Genomic DNA, 22,958 nt, shown 5'->3' on the forward strand with positions numbered 1-22,958 from the left:
AAGTTCTCCTCTTGTGGCGGAAGGACTAGCCCTCATGACAGAAATCTTAACATGCAGAGACTTTGGCCATCCAAGGATCCGATGTGAATCGGACTCCTCTCAGCTTATCAAAGCGATTAACTCTGACTGCTCCTTTGCAAAGCTTTATGGCATTGTTGCTGACATTGATGCTATTGCATCTTCTTTTGAATTCATTTCTTTTGGCTGGATCTCGCTTGAGAGAAACAGTGTAGCGGATAGGTTGGCGAAACAGGGTTGTCTGCTGAGCTTACCATAATGACCCCAACTACCTTTGATTAGAAGTTAATGAATGAATATGTGTGTTGAAATAAGGTTCTTAGCAATTTAACTTGGCCCAGACATTTTGAGGTTTCGAAAATTTGTAGGACTAACATTTGATTTTTTTTTTTTCTGGGTGAGTGGAAAGTCTTAGTAAAACAAAAATTTAGGTTATATAGCCTGTTGTCCAAAAAAAAAAGAAGGTTATCTAGCCTAAGCATTATTTTTAGGAAGATTTGATTAGTATTCTGAAAGTATTTTATAATTTGAAAGTAGCCCATGTTTCTTATAAATTGAAAACTATTATTTTGCTAGATAAAAGATAACAACACTATCATCATTTAAAAAAAAAACACTTTCATCATTTTTAAAACCTAACTAGATCTCGATCCGCGCAACCGAACGTATTTTTGTTTTTATTTATTTTTATAAAAATATTTTATTTTTAATTCTAAATTGGTATATGTTATAAGATATGTGTGTCTTTCAATTTTTAAAACATAATAAGTTTACAATATATTTTTTCATTGAATAGATTGTTTCAAACTTTCACATGTATTTGTATATAAATATGTGTCTATCAATTTTTAAAACATAATAAGTTTACGGTATATTTTTTTTTTCATTGAATAGATTGTTTCAAACTTTCACATGTATTTATATCTTCTTCTATATATATATATATATTTGGATTATGATTTCATTATTAAAATCGTAACTATATATATAAATGTTAGCAAAATATTGTTTTATTGTCATATTCAAAGATATTGTAACATTTTACAAATTTAGAAAGTTTTTAAAAAATTAAACTTTTCGCTTCATAGATTTAAATTATCGAATAAATAATTAAATATTTAGTTTGTGTTTAATTTTTAAAATAAACTATATAGTTTAAAATTTGTTTTTATTGGTTTAAGGTAGTAAAGATTAATCATTGTTAGATAATATGATTTTTGTTATCTAATTTTTTTTTTAATTTTAAAAGTTAACATCGACAAATATTTAAATATTTAACATATGAAGGTATAGTATTACAACATTAAATTATATATATTTAATTTATATTATCTATAAATCTAATGGATCATCTATTGTTTAAATCCAATTTTTGTAAGCCCAATAAAAAATTTTGGTAGACCCAAAATTTAAATGATAAGATTAGAGATTAAATATAATATGACTTTCTATGAATAGGTCCATTAAGTTTATTTTTTTTTAAATCACACATGAATCAATGTTGTGACTTCTGTTTTAATATATAAGACTTTTAGCATTTATAGTGAAGTATAGTACAATTTCGGAAACGTTAAAGCAAATTTTAGTCTAAACTCAACTAATAATATTAGATTTTTAAATTTATTTGATCATATTTTGATTTCCAGTTATATTATCTTTGATTAAATTATCCTAATGACTGATTTTGATTTGTTTTGATACTTATTTTTATACTTGTTTTTCTTTTCTTTTTTAAAGAAAAGCTGAAGAGTCCAAACAATCTTTTTGTTTTGTTAGAATTGGGCTGAACTTTAGACCGTAAACATAACTTTAGACTGGACTCAAATATTTACGAGTTTATATCAATTTTGGCCAAAGTAAAATAGATCAGCTCGAATAACATTTGTAGATACGATAAAGTAAGAAATATATTTTAGTAAAATTTTGTAATCCTAGAACGTTCGACATATCCTATATATACACAACTTTTTTATAAAATAGAGAAAAAAATACTGTCATGGATATAAACTGATTCTATCTTTTTGGCATACACATACGATTTTCCGTACCTTTGAATTCAACTCATCTTTTCTAATCTTTTTTCTTTCCGGATAAATATTCTTGTAAATCCCTCGAATTTTTTCGAGAATCTATACATCTCGTTCTCGGGAACATTGGTAAAATTTTCTGTCAATTTAGTTTTTATATTCTCTTAGATTTTAATATTTAGCTAGGTGATTCTCCCGTACTCATGCACGGGTATAAAGCTTTATAAAATTACTATATTATAATTAATTGATATTTACTTTTGGTTTTAAATAATTTTAAAATATATATATATACATATATATATATATACATATATATATATATGTATTAATAATATTATATATATATATATATATTTATAATATTAATTATGCATTATATATATTATGTATTATATATATAAATATTTATAATATTTATTATGTATTATGTATTATATATATAAATATTTATAATAAATATTAATAATATTATATTATTTTAATTAGACATATGATTTTGATATGTTATATCTAGCTAGTTTGGTTGTTTTTTGGTCAATTTGTTTATCACTTGGGTATATTAGATTGCATCTATTTCTCCGAATTCAACTATAATGTTTTATTCCAAAATATAGTTAATTTTGATTAAATTCTTATTTGCATCTAGATTGGTTATTTTCTTAGATATTTAAAAATATTTTAGTAAGATTATTTATAACATATTATACATTGGGCTTAGAATAAAATAAAAATAAACTGAAATGTTTGATTCAAAATTACATAAATGAATATAACAATAATATTCTGAAGTCTTATGCATATATATATAACTATATTGTAACAATTGGTAAATATTTTATTTTTATTTATTAATATGTTTTGAGTCATACTGTAATTTATATGTATAAAATAAATAAATTTTTATTATATAATTTATTTTTATTTTTGTAGTTCAATTTTTGATTTTGGATATAAGTTGGATTAGTCTAGTGGCTCATGTTGTGAGTATATTAACTATTGAGTTACATATATTCTTTCAAATTCAAACTCAAGTATAATTATTTTTTTGTTTTAATTAAGTCAAATCAAATTATTTTTATTTTTTGATTAAATGTGAATGTATTTTCATAATATTAATCAAATTATATGTTAATTTTAAAAACAAATATTAGATAATAAAGGGATGATCAATAGGAAACTACATACATAAGTGTAGTTGATAATGTTTTTAAGCTCATGAACGAATATCAATATTTGCAATAATTAAAATATTTTTATAACTTCTAAATAATTGTATGCCTAAAAATAAGAATTCTGATTTTCTTGGGTATTTTGATTATGAGTATATTAAGTTCCACAGACATAAATAAATTACAAAATCAAAAAGAAACTAAATATAAAGAAAACAAATTCGGTAAGGATTTTGTAACTTTTGATCAAAATTATCTTATCATAAAAAAAATATTTTAGGTTTCATTTTTAATATCTCTTAAAATCAGCACTAAAATTATGATTGTTTTTGTGATATTATATAAGTTAAAACAGGTATTTTTTCTGTAATTGTAAGATATTATAATCAGCTAAAGATTATGAAAAATCATTTTAATAATAATAATTATAAACTATTTTTAGTCAGTTACACATATATCGATTTATGTTATTTAATTATTTTATGTAATCATCTAAGAAAATAGATAGATAAAAAAAATATTTCTATTACTTTGAAAATATATTTATTATATATTGAGAGATATAAAGAAATTATTATTTTTACTTTGAACGTATATTTTTGCTATGTAAAAATATATACAGATATTTTCGTTTTTATTTTTTTTTAACTTATAATTTTTCCTTTTTTATATGTGTTATTTGGAAAATGTGAAAAGGGAACTAAAAAGATTAAAAATAGTATTTAAATTCAATCTTTTAAATTTATTAAGGGTATCGCTGTAAATAACCATTTTAAGAATTAACGTGAACGCGACACGTAGGAAACTGACTTCTCAAATAATATTATAGAGATATTTTCATTTAAGAAAATATAGATATAAAGAAAGTATTTTATTATTTCAAAAATATATTTTATGTTATATAAAAATACTTTTTAGATGTAATATTATTATTTTGTGAATTTTTTTTAATGAAATCGTATTATATATACATATATTTTTGTTTTTTTGATACTTTATAAAAAAAAATCCTTTTTATTATATGTATATGCTTTTTGGAAAATTTTAAAAAGGAAACTAAAAACTAGTATTTTAAATGTAATATTTTTAATTCATTAATGGTATCAGTGTAATAAACCATCGTGAGAGTTAACGTAAGAACGAAACATAAGAAACTGACTTCTCAAAAAATATATAGAAACTATATAAAAGAATATTACAGGAATAGAGAATCAGTATTTTTTTTACGAGTAGCTTTGTAGCAGATCAGTGGCCATTATTACTCATATGGTCGACAAAAATATTGATATCTAAAATTTTATTATATATGAAAGTTTTTTACATATATATAAAATTTTAAATTAGTTATGACTAATCAAAATATAAAAGTTAAAATAAGTTGGCGAATCAGGACTTGTCTGCTGAGCTTACCATAATGACCCAACTACCTTTGATTAGAAGTTAATGAATGAATGTTTGGGTTATAAGAAAAAACATTATGGTTCTTAGCAATTTAACTAGGCCCAAACATTTTGAGGTTTCGAAAAAAAAAATTTGATGAAATTTAAACTTTATTGATCTATCAAAAAATGTTATATACATCTCTCAACCTGAGGTTTCGAAATTTTGTATGACAACCAATTTGAGTTCTTTTGGATGAATCAAAAATCTTAGTAAAACAAAAATTTAGTTATATAACCTAAGAATTATTTTCAGGAAGATTTGATTAGTATTCTAAAAATATTTTATAATTTGAAAGTAGCCCATGTTTCTTATAAATTGAATACTGTTATTTTTTTAGATAAAAGATAATAACACTATAATCATTAAGATTTCTAGTTATATTATCTTTGATGAAAATATACTAATGATTGGTTTTTATTTGTTTCTATACTTAATTATTTTTATACTGTTTTGCTTTTTGAAAAAGAAAAACCGAAGAGTCCAAAAAATATTTTTGTTAGGATTGGGCTGAACTTTAGAATATAAACATAATTTTAGATTGGACTCAGATATTTACGAGTTTATATGAATTTGGGCCAAAGTATAATAGATCAGCTTGAATGACATCTGTAGATACGATAAAGTAAGAAATATATTTAGGTCAAATTTTGTAATTCTAGAACGTTCGGATTATCCTATATATACACACACAAAATTATAGAATAGAAAAAATATCGTCATGAATATAAACTGGTTCTATCTTTTTGGCATGCACATACGATATTTCTCATATCTTTGAATTCAGCTCATCTATACATCTCGTTCTCGGAAACATTGGTAAAAATTTCTTTCAATCTAGTTTTTATATTCTCTTAGATTTTAATATTTAATTATATAAAAATATTATAGAAATAGAGAAGCATTATTTTTATAAATATCACTGCAGCAGATCACTTTCAATTACGTGGTCATGTTTATTCGTATGATCGACAAAAATATTGATATCTAAAATTTTATTATATAAGAAGGGTTTTTACATATATAAAATTTTAAAATTAGTTGTGACTAATCAAAATATAAAAGTTAAAATAAGTTGTGGAAAAAATCGTATTAGTTAACTAAATGTAATAGACTGAAAAGAAAATTAGTGTCTAATAGGATAATGCGTGATCTTATCGAATTGATTTGTGTCAGGTATTTAGTATCCTTAATGTATTGTTCAAACTATACAGGTGTACTACTTTATATGATTAGGTCCATATGGATTATTTGTTCCTCTATTGTTCATATTTTACTGATCGTTTTTGTTAAATCCTCATTAGACGAGCATATTATGACATTTACATATAGTCAATGTGCCAAACTAGAGTATTTTTATATGAATAATTTTGAATTGAGATTTTGATAAAACTTTAGAAAATGTAATTTTCTTGAACCACAAAGTCTTATCATCTTATATGAGTTAAGTTGAAGGATACTGTCCTCGGCTTTTCTTAAAAAAATTATTTTAATTTCTTATTTAAAATTGATTTATTTTATTCATAAATTAATACACGGTAAAATATTAAACACGATAAATTAATAAATATTTTATATTTTTATTTGGACATGTATACATGAATCGATAAAATAATAGTAAAATATTTTAATAGAAAATCTTATGTGTATATATGTATATAGTTTATATAAGCACAAACAAAAATTATATTATTTATTTATACTCACAATGAAATTCATTTATTTTTAACATTTCAATATATTTTTTTAATATTGGTAATATTATATCCAAAACAACCAATTAATTATATGAAACATATTTTATATACGCCAAATAAAATAATAAAATAATATAAAATTTAGTTTCTAAAAATTAAATTAATGCCTATATGGTAAAATTTGAAAATAAAAATATTATAAATTAATAAAATACCATAGTTTCAATATTATTAATTTATTGAATTTTTACTGTAGATTATTTTCTTAATCCATGTATATTTTTGGATTGGTACCAAAAAAATTTCATTCCTTACATATTAGATATGTTTCACGCATTTATTCAGAAAAACCATTGACCAAAATGTTATTATTCAATCTCACTTCCTAATCTAGATATATTTGTTTCCTTACATATTATAAATTTGGTCAAATTCCTTGCTTATTAGAAGGACAATTAACCAAATTTATAATTTGTAAAGAAACAAATATATCAAGGTTAGAAAGTGAGAATGAATAATATCAGTTTGGTCAATGGTCTTTATGAATATTAGATATGTGTCACGCATTTATTCAGAAAGATCATTGACTAAATTCTTATTATTCATTCTCACTTCCTAATCCGGATATATTTGTTTCTTTATATATTATAAATTTGGTCAAATTCCTTGCACATTAGAGAGATTATTGACCAAATTTATAATCGGTAAGGAAACAAATATATCTAGATTAGGAAGTGGGAATAAATAGTATCAATTTGGTCAATGATCTTTTTGAATGTTAGATATGTGTCACGCATTTATTCGGAAAAACCATTGACCAGATTGTTATTATTCATTCTTAATTCCTAATCTAGATATATTTATTTCCTTATGTATTATAAAGTTGGTCAAATTCCTTGCATATTAGAAAGATCATTGACCAAATTTATAATTTATAAGGAAACAAATATATCTAGATTAGGAAGTGATAATGAATAATATCAATTTGGTCAATGGTCTTTCTGAATATTAGATATGTGTCATGCATTTATTCAGTAAGACCATTGACCAATTTGGTATTATTCATTCTCACTTCCTAATCTATATATATTTGTTTCCTTACATATTATAAATTTGGTCAAATTCCTTGCATATTAGAAAGACCATTGACCAAATTTATAGTTTGTAAGGAAACAAATATATCTAGATTAGGAAGTGAGAATGAATAATATCAATTTGGTCAATTGTCTTTATGAATGTTAGATATGTATCACGCATTTATTCAGAAAGACCATTGACTGAATTGTTATTATTCATTCTCACTTCCTAATCCGGATATATGTGTTTCCTTATATATTATAAATTTGGTCAAATTCCTTGCATATTAGAAACATCATTGACCAAATTTATAATTTATAAGGAAACAAATATACCTAGATTAAGAAATGAGAACGGATAGTATCAATTTGGTCAATGGTCTTTTTAAATATTAGATATGTGTCACGCATTTATTCGGAAATACCATTGACCAGATTGTTATTATTCATTCTCAATTTCTAATCTAGATATATTTATTTCCTTATGTATTATAAATTTGGTCAAATTCTTTGCATATTAGAAAGATCATTGACCAAATTTATAATTTGTAAGGAAACAAATATATCTACATTAGGAAGAAAATAAATAATATTAATTTGGTCATTGGTGTTTCTGAATAAATGCATGACACGTATCTAATATGTAAGGAATGAAAATCTTTGGTACCAATCCGAAAATATACATAGATTAGGAAAATAATCTACAGTAAAATTCAACAAATTAATAATATTAAACTATAGTATTTTATTAATTTAAAAAATTTTCTTTTCAAATTTTACCGTATAAATATTAATAAAAATTTTAAAAATCAATTGTATAGTATTTTATTATATTATTTGGCGGGTACAGTTGGAGCCAACTAAGTGTTGTTAGTATCAATTATCTATAGGAAACTAATCCTATTTCATTGATTAGGAAAATAAATTCTTATTTTTTTATATTCAACAATTTATTTGTTTTATGTGATTTAATTATTAACTATAAATATGTATAAAAGAGATAAATTAGTATAGCTGGAATAATTTTATTACAAAAACTTTGTTTTCTGTAATTTTGGTTTCTGGTCATTATAATAAATAGAAAGAAATATTTTTTTTCAATATTTTTTGGTTGACTGATAACACTCTATATATTAGAATATTTTATTCTATATACAGATATATGCAAATAAATTTATATAAGTAAAATTATCTTACAACAGATTTTGTATTATCTGTAATTCTAATTGTAATAATTAGTTTTGGAATATATTTTTAAAGAAATAAATCAATTTATATTATTAAAAATCATTGTATTCCATGTATTCATTGTCTGTACTTTTAGTTTTGCTAATTAATTATATATACCATAAACACTATACTACCTTGAATCATCTTATTAAATAAAGTTTATTGAAATTATTTTATTATTCATAGTTTAATTATAAAATATGATAGTAATATAATGTAAAAATTACTTAAATAATTTCATAATTTTTGACAAATTTGAGAAAGAAAAGCTAAAACTACCACAAAATTTAAATAAAACATATTAAAAAATAAAAACATCAAATATTACAATTTCAAATTATGCACTAGATAAAACATACTAAAATAAAAACATCAAATATTACAATTTTAAAATTATGCACCAAATCAATTTATATATATATATATATGTAAGTACATTATTATAGTTATAATTTTTTATATGTCGATTTTTAATATGTGTTATAATCATTATATGTTGCAATTTTTTATTTCTTATATTTTCTGAATTACAAATATCTTTATTATTATTATATATATATGTTTTAATAAAATTATATTTTAATCCTATAATTTTTTACATAAAAATCTAATTATCTTTTTTATTGCTTCTGTTTATTAAAAAAAGTAGATTTCCAATCTTCTCATAAAGTTATTTATCAAAATTTAGATTTATATGAGTAAAATTTTATTTTTTTATATAGCAAATGAATAAATCCATTAAAATAATGTAGTCATTTTTTTCTGTATAAACCTAAAGCTTATTTTAATTATATCATAAAATCAAAAATAAATCAATATTATTATACATAAATTGAATAATTATTGGCGTGAAATTAAATCAAAACTTAATACATAATCAATTGAATGGTTGTTAGAATAAAAATTAAATTAGATAATGTATATGTTGATATCATTCAACTATCATTTTTTTTAGAATTCAATTATATTTTATTTTGTTATATTCTTAATTTTAATATGCTCTTTGATACCAAACTGATTTTTCAAAAATATTAAAACATAAACAATGAACATACTAAACAACATTCAAATTTCGTCTATAATATTTGGCTTTCGCACCAATACCATATAAAAATACTTTTAGAAATCAATTATGTTTTGTTTTGTTTTATTCATGTTTTTTAAATGCTAGTTGATATACCAAAATGATTTTTCACAAAGAACATACTAAACTTCCTTAATATTTGGTCTTTGATATATATATATATATATATTTTTGGTTTTTTCGTACTAATACCATATTATTATTATTTTTATCAATGTTTAGAGTTCACACACAAAAGATATATGGATAGAATAATATTTTGAATACGCACAAAAAATATTATTTTGAATATACCAAGCAAAAAAAAAACAAATACAGTTGTATAGAACATGTTTCAAAAAAAAAGTTCATGGTAACTAATTGAATTAATATAAAATTATAACATGATATTACTAACATATAGTCCGTCTGTTTCTTTTGTAAAATTATTTATAGAATTTTGATATTAATATTTATAAGTATCATGTTCTAAGAAATAAATATGTTTATAGTTATATTTTGTATATTTAAAATTTGGTTTTATTAAATTTGAATTCATAATTTTAAAAAATTGACTAAATACGCTAAATATAGCGCTCAACATATTTGTGTATATAAAGTTTTTTAAATATATTTTTTTTTGGTGCATAAATTATTTATATAGTTTTATGACAATATATATAGATACAGTTACATGAAAAAAAAGTCCAACTCTAGATTTGTAAAACGTAATTTAATAAATCATTTGATGTTTTTTTGTTTAATTATTCTTTTCTTAGTCAACTTATATTTTCATTAATTTGAATTTGAGCATACATAATCGTGATGCAATGCATTCTATATTGATGTTGGAACATAATAACGAAAGTGAAACAATTGGTTTCCATGGATAACTTGTTTTGCCAATATATATGTCCATTTGTTCTTTCTCTGCCAATCCCTCTATAATTTACTTTAATCATTTAAATAAATCATGCTTATTATTAGAAGTGGACACCCAAACTTTATTATGTTTTAATTTAGGGGATGATAAAAATCTGTTTTCGCATTCCAAACATTTGTTTGTCAACACCTCACCTTGATTTAATCATAGCTAGGCAATATACTTAAATTATTAATTTGTTGACAAAAAAAATGCTTAAATTATTAATTTAAAAGTATTCCTTTAATCCTTGTCCAATGTCGCTAGGTGGAAACTGATTGTAAATCCGAAATGTAATAGAAAATAATTTATTTTTAGTAAATATATAAATAGAAAAATATTTCAATAATACCTTTACAGTAACGTCTATAAAAGAAAAAAGAAATCTGCAATGAGATTTTCTTCATAAATGATTATATTTTGTTTTGTTTTGACTTTTTATTTGACAAAAATGAGCTTTTATGCCTTTCGTTTATTATTAATAAAAATTTGAGGTCATAGAAAAAGCTTTTACACCATGGAAAAATAATAATTAAAAAAAATTAAACCATATGTCTTTCACAGTTTTCTATATAAATAGCTTTTAAATGGCTAATAGACTATGCATATTTCTTTCATTTGGGTTGAAAAATGGCTTCTAGTCGTGATAGCAGTTCAAGTGATGAACATGAAACCTCGTTTAACACAAGCGATGGAGATAAGAAGAATTACAATCGCCACTCTAACCATCAAATTCAAAGGCTCGAAGCGTAAGATCTTAATTTAGTTTATAGTTATTTTTTAAAATGAAAACTTCTTAATTACTAATTAATATTTTGTAAACTTTAGGTATTTCAAGGAATGTCATCATCCGGACGACTCACAGCGACTTAAACTGGGAGAAGAACTGAAACTTAAACCAAAACAAATCAAATTTTGGTTTCAAAACAAAAGAACACAAGCCAAAGTAACTTTTTGTTGTAGTTAGTATTTATTTCTACATACTATAATTCCGTACATGACATGAACTAATTTTCTTTAACTAAAACAAATGCGAGTAATTTACCAGTCATTATTATTATTATTTTGAAACACTACCAGTCATTATTTAATTCGTTAAAAATAAGTATTGGATGTATATTAGATTTTTTTTCTTTCTTACTACAATAGAGTTTACACAATATTTGCATACTCAAAATAAAAATATGAATATTTTGAGATGAGTTCAAAATTGTTAATATATATTTGTTTTATTTTAAATAAATAAATTACAGACTCAAAGTGAAAAAGCAGACAATGCAGCACTTAGAACAGAGAATATGAAAATAAGACGTGAGAACGAAGCACTGCAAGCAGCATTGAACACTGTGACTTGCCCGCCATGTGGTGGCCCTCGTCCTGGGAAGGGAGAACGCACACTCTATCTCCAAAACCTCCGGACACATAACACATATCTCAGAGAAGAGGTATGTCTTCATGCATAAATTTCCAGTTTCCAATTAGTATTGTGATTTTCATCAATTGTTCTCTTATTAAATGAATATCTTAAATCTAACACTATAATATCTTGGTTAGAGTTAAACTTAATATAATTATGGTAATGGATAGACAATATAAATAAATCTATAAAATATACAAAACAAACAAGTCTTTTAATTTAAAATGATTTTCTTAGTTGAACTTTTTGGCTTGTCGATTTAACTATGCAACTCAATCGATTCAAACGATTCGAAAAATATAGTCGATTTTTTTTTTGTTAATATGGTTTTACGAACTGTCATACTTTTTCTTACTAATGTTTTTATTGACCAAAAATATGAATATCAGCGTGATAGACTCTCAAGTCTGGTAAACAAGAGCGAAGGCCACTCGAGACCTAGCTTCAATGCTTTGGCCTATCACCATGGTCCATCACTGTATGCTTCAGCTTCCAACAATCCACATGTCACATATGGAAGCTCTTCCAACTATCGCGTGGAGCCATCAAGCTTGGTTAAAGAACCATACTCTCGTGAACGCATAAACATTGGCCAGCCACCTCAACCGCGAAACCCTATACAACTGCAACGTTTCCAGACGCTATCTCAAATGGAGAAAGTAACGATGACTGAAGCGATGGTAACTGCCATGACGGAGGTAATAACTCTAATTCAAACTGAAGAATCGATGTGGATCCAGTCATCAATCGATGGTAGACTCGTCATTGATCAAAAGAACTATGAGAAAACTTTTACCAATCCCAGTCATTTTAAGAGTCCAAGTTCTCGTATTGAGTCTTCCAAGGAAGTCGCGGTGATTCCAATGGATGCCAAAAACTTGGTTAACATGCTTTTAGATACGGTACGTATTGTTATTTAAACTTAACTAAAAAAATGATATTCTTATTTGTTCTATATTAAATAGTTAGAGCCGTGTTCAATGCTTATAAAAATGTTACTTCCTAGTACCCCTTCTTACATGACAAATTTTAGGGACCCAACATTTATCTTTTACTTTACTCAAATAGTTAATTATATTTTACATCTATATTTATAGTAATCAACTATTTAATAATAATTATTTATTTATTTATTTTTAATCTGTTTTACATCATATTCATTTTATGATATTTTATATTTTAAATTCATTTTACATAGAAATTTATTATATTTTGACAATTTTTTGCTGTTTTTTTTGTTTTCTTCCATATTGTATATATTTAAATTAACATATACAAATGATGAAGATGTTTACAATTACACATTAATTTTTATTAAACTTTTATTATTATAGTTTTGTCCTTTCACTAAAATTAATGTATATAAAAAGTTTGGGTGAATTTTTGTTAGTCTATATATGCCATGATTATAAGAAAATTAATAAGAAAACTCCTTTTTTTAGCAAATAAGAAAGAAAACTCTTTTTATAAATTTTATTCAGCTTTAATATATAAATTGTTACAGGAGAAATGGGCTAATCTTTTCTCAACAATTGTGAGTGAAGCTAAAACGATTCACGTGCTAGAATCCATGGATCCACGAAGAAACTTCTCGAAATTGGTATGAATCTTATAATATTTTATAATTTTATGTTTAACTCTTAATATATACATATAAGTACTTGGTGAACACATAAAAACGGGCTGATACATTAAATAGATGTATGAGCAACTGCACATACTGTCGCCATTGCTGCCGCCGAGAGAGTTTATGATCCTAAGATGTTGCCAGCAATTGGAGGAAGATGTATGGGTGATTGCTGACGTTTCGTACCATCAAGTAGCCTTTGAGTTTGAGTTTGAGACTCCGGCTTGCGTCAAACGTCCTTCCGGTTGTCTCATCCAAGCCTTGCCCAATGGTCACTCTAAGGTCTCATATTTTGTCTAAATAGAATTTATATATATATATATAGAATTTATATATATATATATATATTACATATGCTTTCACTTATTTTAAATAGTTTCATATATCTTGTTGAGGTAGCATCTAGCCAGGTTTTTTACATCAAAAACTATTAAAATTCGTTCGGTGTTAGATCACTTCAAATTTTGACTAATGACGTCTAGTGAGGTTATAAAGAAAATATATTTATTTATTTACAAAAATTAGAATGTGATTGATTCATTTACTATAATCCTAAGTGCTTTTCAGTTGCCTTCTTAATCAAAAATTAGAATGTGATTTGATCATTATTTTAAAACATACCACACTATTTTGCTGGAAAACATAGTGAATAAAACCGAAAAATGAAATAGTCAAAACATGTAAAACATGGCAATATCTTTTGGCGATGCCATTTAGAAACTAAAACTATGAGAGAGAGAAAAATGAGCAGGTGACGTGGATGGAGCACGTGGAGGTAAATGATAAAGTCCGGTCACATCGGATTTACAGAGACCTCTTATGCGGCGGCTTTGGCTACGGAGCTCGCCGTTGGACCGCTACTCTTGAGAGAATGTGTGAGAGGCTGTCTCTCTACTCCGTCTCTGGCTTGCCTACCACCGACTTCCCCGGAGGTACGCACCCGTTTAAACATGAATCTCTTATAGTGCCTAATAAATCTTTTAAATACTTTATTTTCTTCTTTTTTGTATATAGTTGTGGACACCATGGACGGAAGAAAGAGGGTCATGGATTTAGGAGAAAGAATGTTGAAGAATTTCGCATGGATATTAAAAATGCCTGAAAAATCCGGTTTTTCGCAACAGACTGCAACCAACAGTAGCGGAGTTAGGATCTCGGTGCGGGTAAACGAAGAAGTAGGTCAACCTGCCGGTCTCATTGTCTGCGCTGGTTTATCTTTATGTCTCCCTCTGGCTCCTCTCCAGGTCTACAGCTTCCTCAAAAATCTTGAGGTTCGCCACCAGGTAAGAATCTTTTGATTGCACAAGTCCATATCTATTGATACAAATGTAGTTATTTTCACATTGTTGTCAATTAACAAGAAATCTATTTGTTGTATGTAAAAAATAGTGGGACGTTCTCTGCCAAGCGAGTCCGGTCACTGAGGTCGCTCGCTTTGTCACTGGAACAGACAATAAGAATTGTGTGAATATCCTCAAGGTATACATTACTCATTCTTTCTTTCTTTTTAAGAGCTAATAATATACATTAACATTTTCAGTAGAGATGTTGTTATACATAAAGTGCAAAAAAAATCAATGGATAGAGTTAAGTTAAATAAACGTTCATATATGTTTCACATTTTTGGTGTCACAAACCGCAAGTTGATTCAGCATCTCTTTAGTAGATCAAATATTCTATGTTTTCAAAGTAACCCACATCTATATTACTTTCTCATTGCATTAACTTTGATTTTTTTGACATGATATAACTAATGGTTCGTTTATCTGTATATGAATATGTTATGTAGCCTTCAAGTGCGACGGAGAATGGTGCCTTGATGATAATACAAGACAGCTTCATAGACGCATTAGGAGGTATGGTGGTCTACGCACCAGTGGACCTAAGGACAGCACACGCTGCCTTTTTAGGCAATGTCGATCCTTCAAGCATTCCAATCCTCCCATCCGGTTTCGTCATCTCCCGTGACGGCCGTCCTCCTTCTGCCGCTGAGCTAGACGGTGGCCTCGACAATTGTAAGACGCTCCTCACGGTGGCTTTCCAGATCCTCGTCACTGGCCCGGCTATGTTTGAAGAAGACCAAATGAATGAATGGACCACCAAAGTCCATACCTTGCTTAGCTCGACTATTCGAAGGGTTAAAGGCATGCTTAACTGCGATGATGCTCAGTGAGAGCTGTTTCACAGTTCTCAAACTAGTTTCGTTCTCTTTAAATCTTTTTAATGTTTTTGAGTGAGAAGACTATTCTCTGATGATTCTTTATTGAATCAAACTCATATCTTTCATGCTTTTGGTTGGTTTAAAAACTTATAATAATTTGATTTCTAAGGGAAGGCCCTTGGATAAAACAATATGTTTGTTGCCGGTTTGGCTTGTTTCTTTATGATATCTTCATCACTAAGATTATCTAAGCTGTTATTGCTTTCATTTTCAAGTATTTATTTCTATTCAAATAAGTTTTATTTAATAGTATGTTATATGATCTTCATCAATTAGTGATGAAGTGTAATTACTCTTACGTATGTAAGTTTACATTTACATACGTAAGAGTTACACTTCATCACTAATTGATGAAGATTATGTAAGTTTAGGTGTGAATGTACCTCAGTCACGCTTCCTTAGCCGGTTCAAGTCGATCCCGAGTATAATTGAGCTTTATAGTCTTAAGGTCGCTGGAGCCGTGTTGTTCTCAAGGGCAAAGTGTCAGTGAAGGTAAACCCCGGGACTAAACTTGAAATCCCGGATAAATCCGTGATTGGGAATAAAGTAACGTTTATATATAAATACTGTGTTCTGGGAACGTTTATGCCAAGGGGAATATTGTAGGGAACTATATCACTAGACTCGACTTGCTCTTTATGTTCTTACAGGACATCAACAGTCCAGAAGATCTGTGAAGAAATTTTAAAGAACTTTGATGCGTCTTCATCCTTCTCTAATACATGAAGGCATTTTCGATGAAACTTTTTTTATAGGAAAGAATAACACGTTAAGTTTTGTTTTCTTTTTGCAGCATCCGCCGCAAAGTACGTTTTTCGAATTTACGTTTTCACATATGAATTTTTTTTGCTTCTATTGTTGATAAGTTTCTCATGCCATTTTGGATATATGTATGATCACAAGCACTCTTCTTTCGTTTCCGTTTCGAAGTTTAATTGACATATTTCGAAACAATGAAGGTATTATAACGTATATCATCGTAGATTGAAAAAGAAGTGGTTGTTCAACTTGTAATGAAGATTATCTTTCCTTGAGATCACAATTCTTCTGTGGCTTTTCGGGCCTTCCAAGTAATTTCAGCAGCGAGTGATAAAATACAAATTTGCTTAATGAGGGTGTGGGAGCTATTCCTCCTTCTTTTCCTTTTTGTATATTATCTTAAATAGATATATGTTGATAGTTGATTTTTTTTTGTCAAAGATATATTGATTATTGATATGTAAGAGATGAATAGACATATTTATAAATACCAACAAATATTATATTTTCTAGCGTTACAACCACTTAAAAATTATAAGTACCATATTGTGACAGTTGTCCCAACACTATTTCTTATTACTTCTCTAAAAAAACACTATTTCTTACTTCACTTTGACCCCACTTCTACCACATTCGAAATCCAAAAGGAACGGTTGGTCCATAAATAGTTTCACTGGTCTAACCCTTTTTTACACACCACACAATCTTTCTTACTGATTATCACAAAGTCAGAGGTCTTTATTTCAGAAGAATATCTGATTCTTCACTTTTATCCCGTTTGGCTATAAAGGCGGCAGGCACAAAAGATGTTGGGGAATAAATATGAACCACATAATTAAGATCCTAGAAGCTTATAGACAATGGACTTTATCAATACCAAGTACATGGACCCACCCACCTTTCTTTTTCTCACTCACTCATACAAATGATCCTAATTGATTCTCTATGTTGTTTTCTACTAATGCTAATGTCACCGACTCTGCTTGCATCTGTGAAATATTGAGATTTATAACTTATAATTCCTACAAATCAAGTTCACCTGATCAAGTTTTAGTTAGAAAACAGGAGGAAATGTAGTTTATTTAGAAATGTTTGGAAAATTTAAAGTTGGTAAGGATATGGAAAAAGACAAACAACCTTTCAAAAGAATAATATATGGTGTACAACTTACAGGGCGAGATATCTCAAAAGATAAACGTATGGCTGTGACGAAAACGAAAAATATCACAATGATGTAACGTCCCATTTCACACAATCCAGTAGATTATTGCCTAACTTCCATCAGTACCAAAGCCTAACATTCTTCGTCGGATTAGTCACTTTACTCTGCCTTTTGACCCCTCTGGATGATTTTATTATCTACTAATGTATGGATTCTTTGGGTAAAATGTTAAATTATTAGTTAAGCAATTAACATAAGGTTTTTTTATTGTATGCAATTCTTTTTTTCGTAATGAATTTCAGAACTACTGTTTTCTACCACATGCCGACTCACGGTATTGAGTTATCTCATCTTGTATTTTTTTCTGAACTTTCTTCTAAGTGATGATTGTCATATTAGATAGATATGGTTTTCCACTAGAGGTTGGAATTTATTGCAATCGAAGATATGGTAATAATAGCAACAATAAGACACGAAAGCCACACACCAACCACTCACTTTCTCCTCTTTGAAACCCTAAGTGCTAAGGCACAAGCACAACGAGAAGAAAAATATGTGGCTGAGGAATTATGTATAAATTCGGTGAACGTTACATGAGAATAAACGAGTGGTCTAGAATTCTTCATCTTTCATTCCACGTGTCCTTATTCTGTAGAATAGTCGGCTAAATGTAAGAATCAGTGACCTGGACAAAAGTGCACTCATGATATACTATATTTTAAACTAAAGTGTAATTAACTTTCACTTCCACCCAAAATGAGATACAATTAATTTAGTTTGCTTTTATATTATATGCTTGACAATGATTTAATTAAATTATCTTACACAATTAAGAAAATTGATTAAGACCTGCACAATGGATAAACATATTAATACGAGCAAGTTGAAAATAATTATAAATGCCACGCATACGTATCTGAATATATTATTAAATATATATGATGTGTGTATATATCCAGGCTTTCGTAATTGGGCGACCCACACCAAATATTTTCTATAGGCAGAAGATATTTAACTTAATGTAAAAATACAAATATCTCATTTAATTTTGGATCTTAATTAATTTCTGATTTCAAGTTTCCCACTAAGTTTCGAATATAACTACCAATAGCTGAGAGTAATTCTTGGGTTCACCCCCTAGGGTGAACCTCTAGGTTCACCAACCAATAGTGTTTGAGTATTTGATATTTGATATCTTTTAAAAAAGGAAACAACATTGAATTTTCAAATAAGATTATCTTTTTAAAATAAAACAATAAAAATACATAAAAATAGTTACAAAAATAAATAAATAAATATTTTTAAATCTTCAGCAAAATACTAAACCCTATACCCTAAATCTTAAACTCTAAACCTTAAATTTTGGATAAACTCTAAACGTTTGAAAATCTTAAACCCTAAATCATACATTAAAAACTAAATTTTAATAACACTAAACCCTAAATCCTAATCACTAAACCCTAAACCCTTGGATAAACCCTGAACCCTTGGATAAATCATAAACTTTAAATCAAAAATATTTAAAATTAAACTCTAGAGTTTATGATTTATCCAAGGGTTCAGAGTTTACCCAAGGGTTTAGGGTTTAGTGATTAGGATTTAGGGTTTAGTGTTATTAAAATTTAGTTTTTAATGTATGATTTAGGGTTTAAGATTTTTAAACGTTTAGAGTTTATCCAAAGTTTAAGGTTTAGGGTTTAGGGTTTAAGATTTAGGGTATAGGATTTAGTATTTTGCTAAAGACTTAAAAATATTTATTTTTATTTTTTTTTGTAACTATTTTTATGTATTTTTATTGTTTTATTTTAAAAATATAATCTTATTTGGAAATTCAATGTTGTTTCCTTTTTTAAAAGATATCAAATATCAAATACTCAAACACTATTGGTTGGTGAACCTAGAGGTTCACCCTAAGGGGTGAACCCAAGAATTACTCAAGAGCTGAATATAACTACCAAGGACTGGGTTCAAAGCTTGTGAAGATTGAACTTAGGTGATTTGGCTTAATTTTTTGGATATAGTTTATCATGTTTTGTGATAGCTAGTTGGTAATAGTTAACCTTTTGGATGTAAGCTTGTTTGTATCCAAAACTTTATAGCTCGTTATGAGCAAGGAAATGAAATTAACAGATTACAAAAAAAAAACTACCAAGAACTGAAAGAACTGAAAAACTACTGAGACAAAGGACGTTGGGATGGTCAGTTAATCATAATTATTTTACAAATTTCAAACTTAAACATAAGAAAAATAAAAAATGCGTTATATATGTTTTTTTAATAATTTACATAACTGATATCATTTAAACACTTATAAAAAATCAGCTGATGAACTGTAAATTTAAGGATTTGTATAAATCTTATAAGTTTACCACCACAAAAGCTCAAATCATATGTAAATATGTAATGTCTTCCAAACTAAATTATCTAATGATAAACACTTGAAGAAGATGAAATATTTTATCCAAAAAAAAAAGAAAGCTCTTGAAGTGGAAACCAATGAACATGAAGAAGCCAGATAATAGCGAGTAAGCACAAGATATCATACTCTCGTGAGTATGACCTTTTTTGTCCCTTCCTCTAATCTACTGGTGGCTCACATTTCTCCGTCCAGCAAAATCCTTCTTTTTTTTTTTTTTGCTTACGAAATTATCTCCCGAGACAACTACAAAAAAAAAAGATTAATTATTTTTTTAGAAAGTGACTGCAGGCACGAGCGACGCGTGTCAACGTGGGTCATCGAAGGTGAGCCACAAGATTTCATCTGCTTCTCGAGCGTTCCATGGAAAAACCAATAAAATAATTCAAAATTAAAAAAAATCGAAAAAGCGCACATACCAGAAGCTGACGTGGCATCCCTCCTTTTGTCTTCCTATTTTTCTCACCACCCCTCAAACTCTTCTTTCCTCCACAAATCTCTCTCTCTGCTTTCTTCATTTGCTCTCTCCTTCCTCTCAAAGCTTGTTCCTTTACTCCGACCGAGCATAGCTTTCTTATAATCTCTGAGAGCTAACCATTTTCTGAGATCTCTAGAAAACGGACGGAGAAGAGAAGAAATTAAGCTCATTTCAACAACCTCCAGATTCAAAAATTTAACCTTTTTAGTTTCTTTAATAACCTCCGGCGAGATCTCTAAATCCGGGAAGCTATGGCGTCGTCTCCGTTGACTACGAATGTTCAGGTGTTGACTCAAAATCTAGTTTTTCTCCTTTATTCAGATTAGCTAATGAATCTATGCCCTTTAGAGAAGAAGTTGAGTTTTTTTTTATTCTAAGTTTGTGGTGTGTTGCAATAGTTACATTGCTGGGCTGTTATTAACATATACAAAGCGAACTGTGTTTGTAAAATGTAACTAGGATCTCTGAATACAGTTAAAACCGTTTGATTTTGTGAATGGAAATGTATTATTGAGCAACTGAAGTAGAAAGTAAATGAACCAAATGCCACTTTTGTTATAAAAGTACATAACTTTAATGTTGCTAAAAGTTTCCCGTTTTGGGCTTTGGTGGTGATTGTTTCAGGGTGCCAAAACTAAGATACAATTGAGTGACCAAGAGGGAAATGACTATGCACCCAAGGTTTTACTTCTTTCACATCTAACTATTGTTATGTCAAAAGTGAAGATCTTCGACTCAGTTTATCTTTTATAACAGGTGAGGAAACCGTACACGATAACAAAAGAAAGAGAGAGATGGACTGATGAAGAGCACAATAAGTTTGTTGAAGCATTGAAGCTACACGGGCGAGCATGGAGGAAAATAGAAGGTAATAACTGAATGATCATTTTCTACCAAGTTATATATGGTCTTTAGACTCTTTACCAATACCTGAACCACCAAAAAAATATATGTTTGTTTCACTAAACAGAACATGTGGGTACAAAGACTGCTGTTCAGATTCGAAGCCATGCTCAGAAGTTTTTCTCCAAGGTCTTTAAAACTTATTTGCTATAACATGTTCATTGAAAAGTGTACCAAGAACACAAGGGATCATTGTTTCATAGATTGCTTGGAGACTTGTGTGTGTTCTGACTTTAGTTCTGTTACACAGGTTGCTAAAGAAGCATCTGGAGGTAATGGGAGCTCGCTGGAGCCAATTCTGATACCGCCTCCTCGTCCCAAGAGAAAACCTATGCATCCTTACCCACGCAAGTTGGGGAACGAGGGAGATCAAGCAAGCAGATCAGTTTCTCCTTCAGAACGAGACAACGGATCTCCAACCTCTGTGTTGTCCACTGTTGGATCAGAAGCCTTGGGTTCCTCTGATTCACATTCACCTAACCGAAGCTTGTCCCCGGTTTCCTCTGCATCACCTCCTGCTGCTCCTCTTGCAGCTACTGCAAATGCACCTGAAGAGCTTGAGACTCCTGCTACGAAGCTGGAGTTGTTTCCAAGAGAGAGCTTGGTCAAGGAACCGAAGAAGCAAAGCCTTAGACTCTTTGGGAACACAGTTTTGGTATCTGATTCAGGCGTGTCCTCTTCTCTAACAACGTATTGTAAGTCACCTATCATTCAGCCATTACCAAGGAAACTCTCGAGGTCCGAAACATTCCCCATGGTGATAAACCCACAAGAGAAACTCTTGAGCTGTTGGATACAACAAGTCCCTCCTAAGCAAGAAGAAGTGGAAAACAGATGCTCAGATTCAGAAAAGGCTGTTCAGAATGAAGGATCATCGACAGGATCAAACACTGGTTCGGTGGATGATACAGGACACACGGACAAGAGCTCAGAACCACATGAGACAATGGTATGTCGCTGGGAGTTTAAAGCTAGCGAGAGGTCTGCGTTTTCTGAGCTAAGAAGAAAGAACTCTGAGTCTAATTCAAGAGGGTTTGGTCCATACAAGAAGAGAAAGATGGTTATAGAGGCAGAACAAGAACAGATACGCCTCTGCTTATAGTTATGACATTTTCTGAAGGTACTCAAGTCTTTAGATCCAAATATTCATTAAACTTTCATCAAAGTGTTTTGTTTTTTGTTGTTGTTGTTGTTTCATTTTGTTCTTCGAGCTGTTTGTTGTTTTAGGCATAATTTGTTACTACTGTAAACCACTTGTACAATTTTTTTACTAAAGTTAATCTAGTGATTATAATGATCGAACCGATTTGAAAACCAACCCATTTTTTTA

At 28.1% G+C, this 22,958-nt stretch overlaps 2 protein-coding genes across 2 annotated transcripts; both read left to right on the forward strand.

Annotated features, from left to right (window-relative positions):
- The first annotated feature begins 10,082 nt into the window (after positions 1 to 10,082).
- LOC106364388 (homeobox-leucine zipper protein HDG10) lies at positions 10,083 to 16,041 on the forward strand. Its single transcript, XM_048742235.1, has 10 exons — positions 10,083 to 11,394; positions 11,474 to 11,591; positions 11,899 to 12,090; positions 12,452 to 12,964; positions 13,567 to 13,662; positions 13,762 to 13,971; positions 14,441 to 14,621; positions 14,704 to 14,972; positions 15,079 to 15,168; positions 15,479 to 16,041. The coding sequence occupies exons 1-10, from the start codon at positions 11,276 to 11,278 to the stop codon at positions 15,860 to 15,862; spliced, it is 2,172 nt and encodes a 723-aa protein (XP_048598192.1). The 5' UTR covers positions 10,083 to 11,275; the 3' UTR covers positions 15,863 to 16,041.
- Positions 16,042 to 20,655: 4,614 nt separating this feature from the next.
- On the forward strand, positions 20,656 to 22,950 carry LOC106366711 (protein REVEILLE 1-like). Its single transcript, XM_013806372.3, has 5 exons — positions 20,656 to 21,009; positions 21,350 to 21,406; positions 21,482 to 21,593; positions 21,696 to 21,757; positions 21,879 to 22,950. The coding sequence occupies exons 1-5, from the start codon at positions 20,977 to 20,979 to the stop codon at positions 22,728 to 22,730; spliced, it is 1,116 nt and encodes a 371-aa protein (XP_013661826.2). The 5' UTR covers positions 20,656 to 20,976; the 3' UTR covers positions 22,731 to 22,950.
- The last annotated feature ends 8 nt before the right edge of the window (positions 22,951 to 22,958 follow it).

This window comes from Brassica napus, chromosome A10, assembly GCF_020379485.1.
Source record: "Brassica napus cultivar Da-Ae chromosome A10, Da-Ae, whole genome shotgun sequence".
Classification (NCBI taxonomy): Eukaryota; Viridiplantae; Streptophyta; class Magnoliopsida; order Brassicales; family Brassicaceae; genus Brassica; species Brassica napus.

Bases quoted from the DNA above. Each gene is read 5' to 3' on its own strand.
- LOC106364388 (XM_048742235.1), top strand. From the start codon at position 11,276: ATGGCTTCTAGTCGTGATAGCAGTTCAAGTGATGAACATGAAACCTCG. The intron at 11,592-11,898 runs GTAACTTTTTGT...AATAAATTACAG, and splicing joins ACAAAAGAACACAAGCCAAA to ACTCAAAGTGAAAAAGCAGA. The intron at 14,973-15,078 runs GTAAGAATCTTT...TGTAAAAAATAG, and splicing joins ATCTTGAGGTTCGCCACCAG to TGGGACGTTCTCTGCCAAGC.
- LOC106366711 (XM_013806372.3), top strand. From the start codon at position 20,977: ATGGCGTCGTCTCCGTTGACTACGAATGTTCAG. The intron at 21,407-21,481 runs GTTTTACTTCTT...CTTTTATAACAG, and splicing joins GAAATGACTATGCACCCAAG to GTGAGGAAACCGTACACGAT. The intron at 21,758-21,878 runs GTCTTTAAAACT...TCTGTTACACAG, and splicing joins CTCAGAAGTTTTTCTCCAAG to GTTGCTAAAGAAGCATCTGG.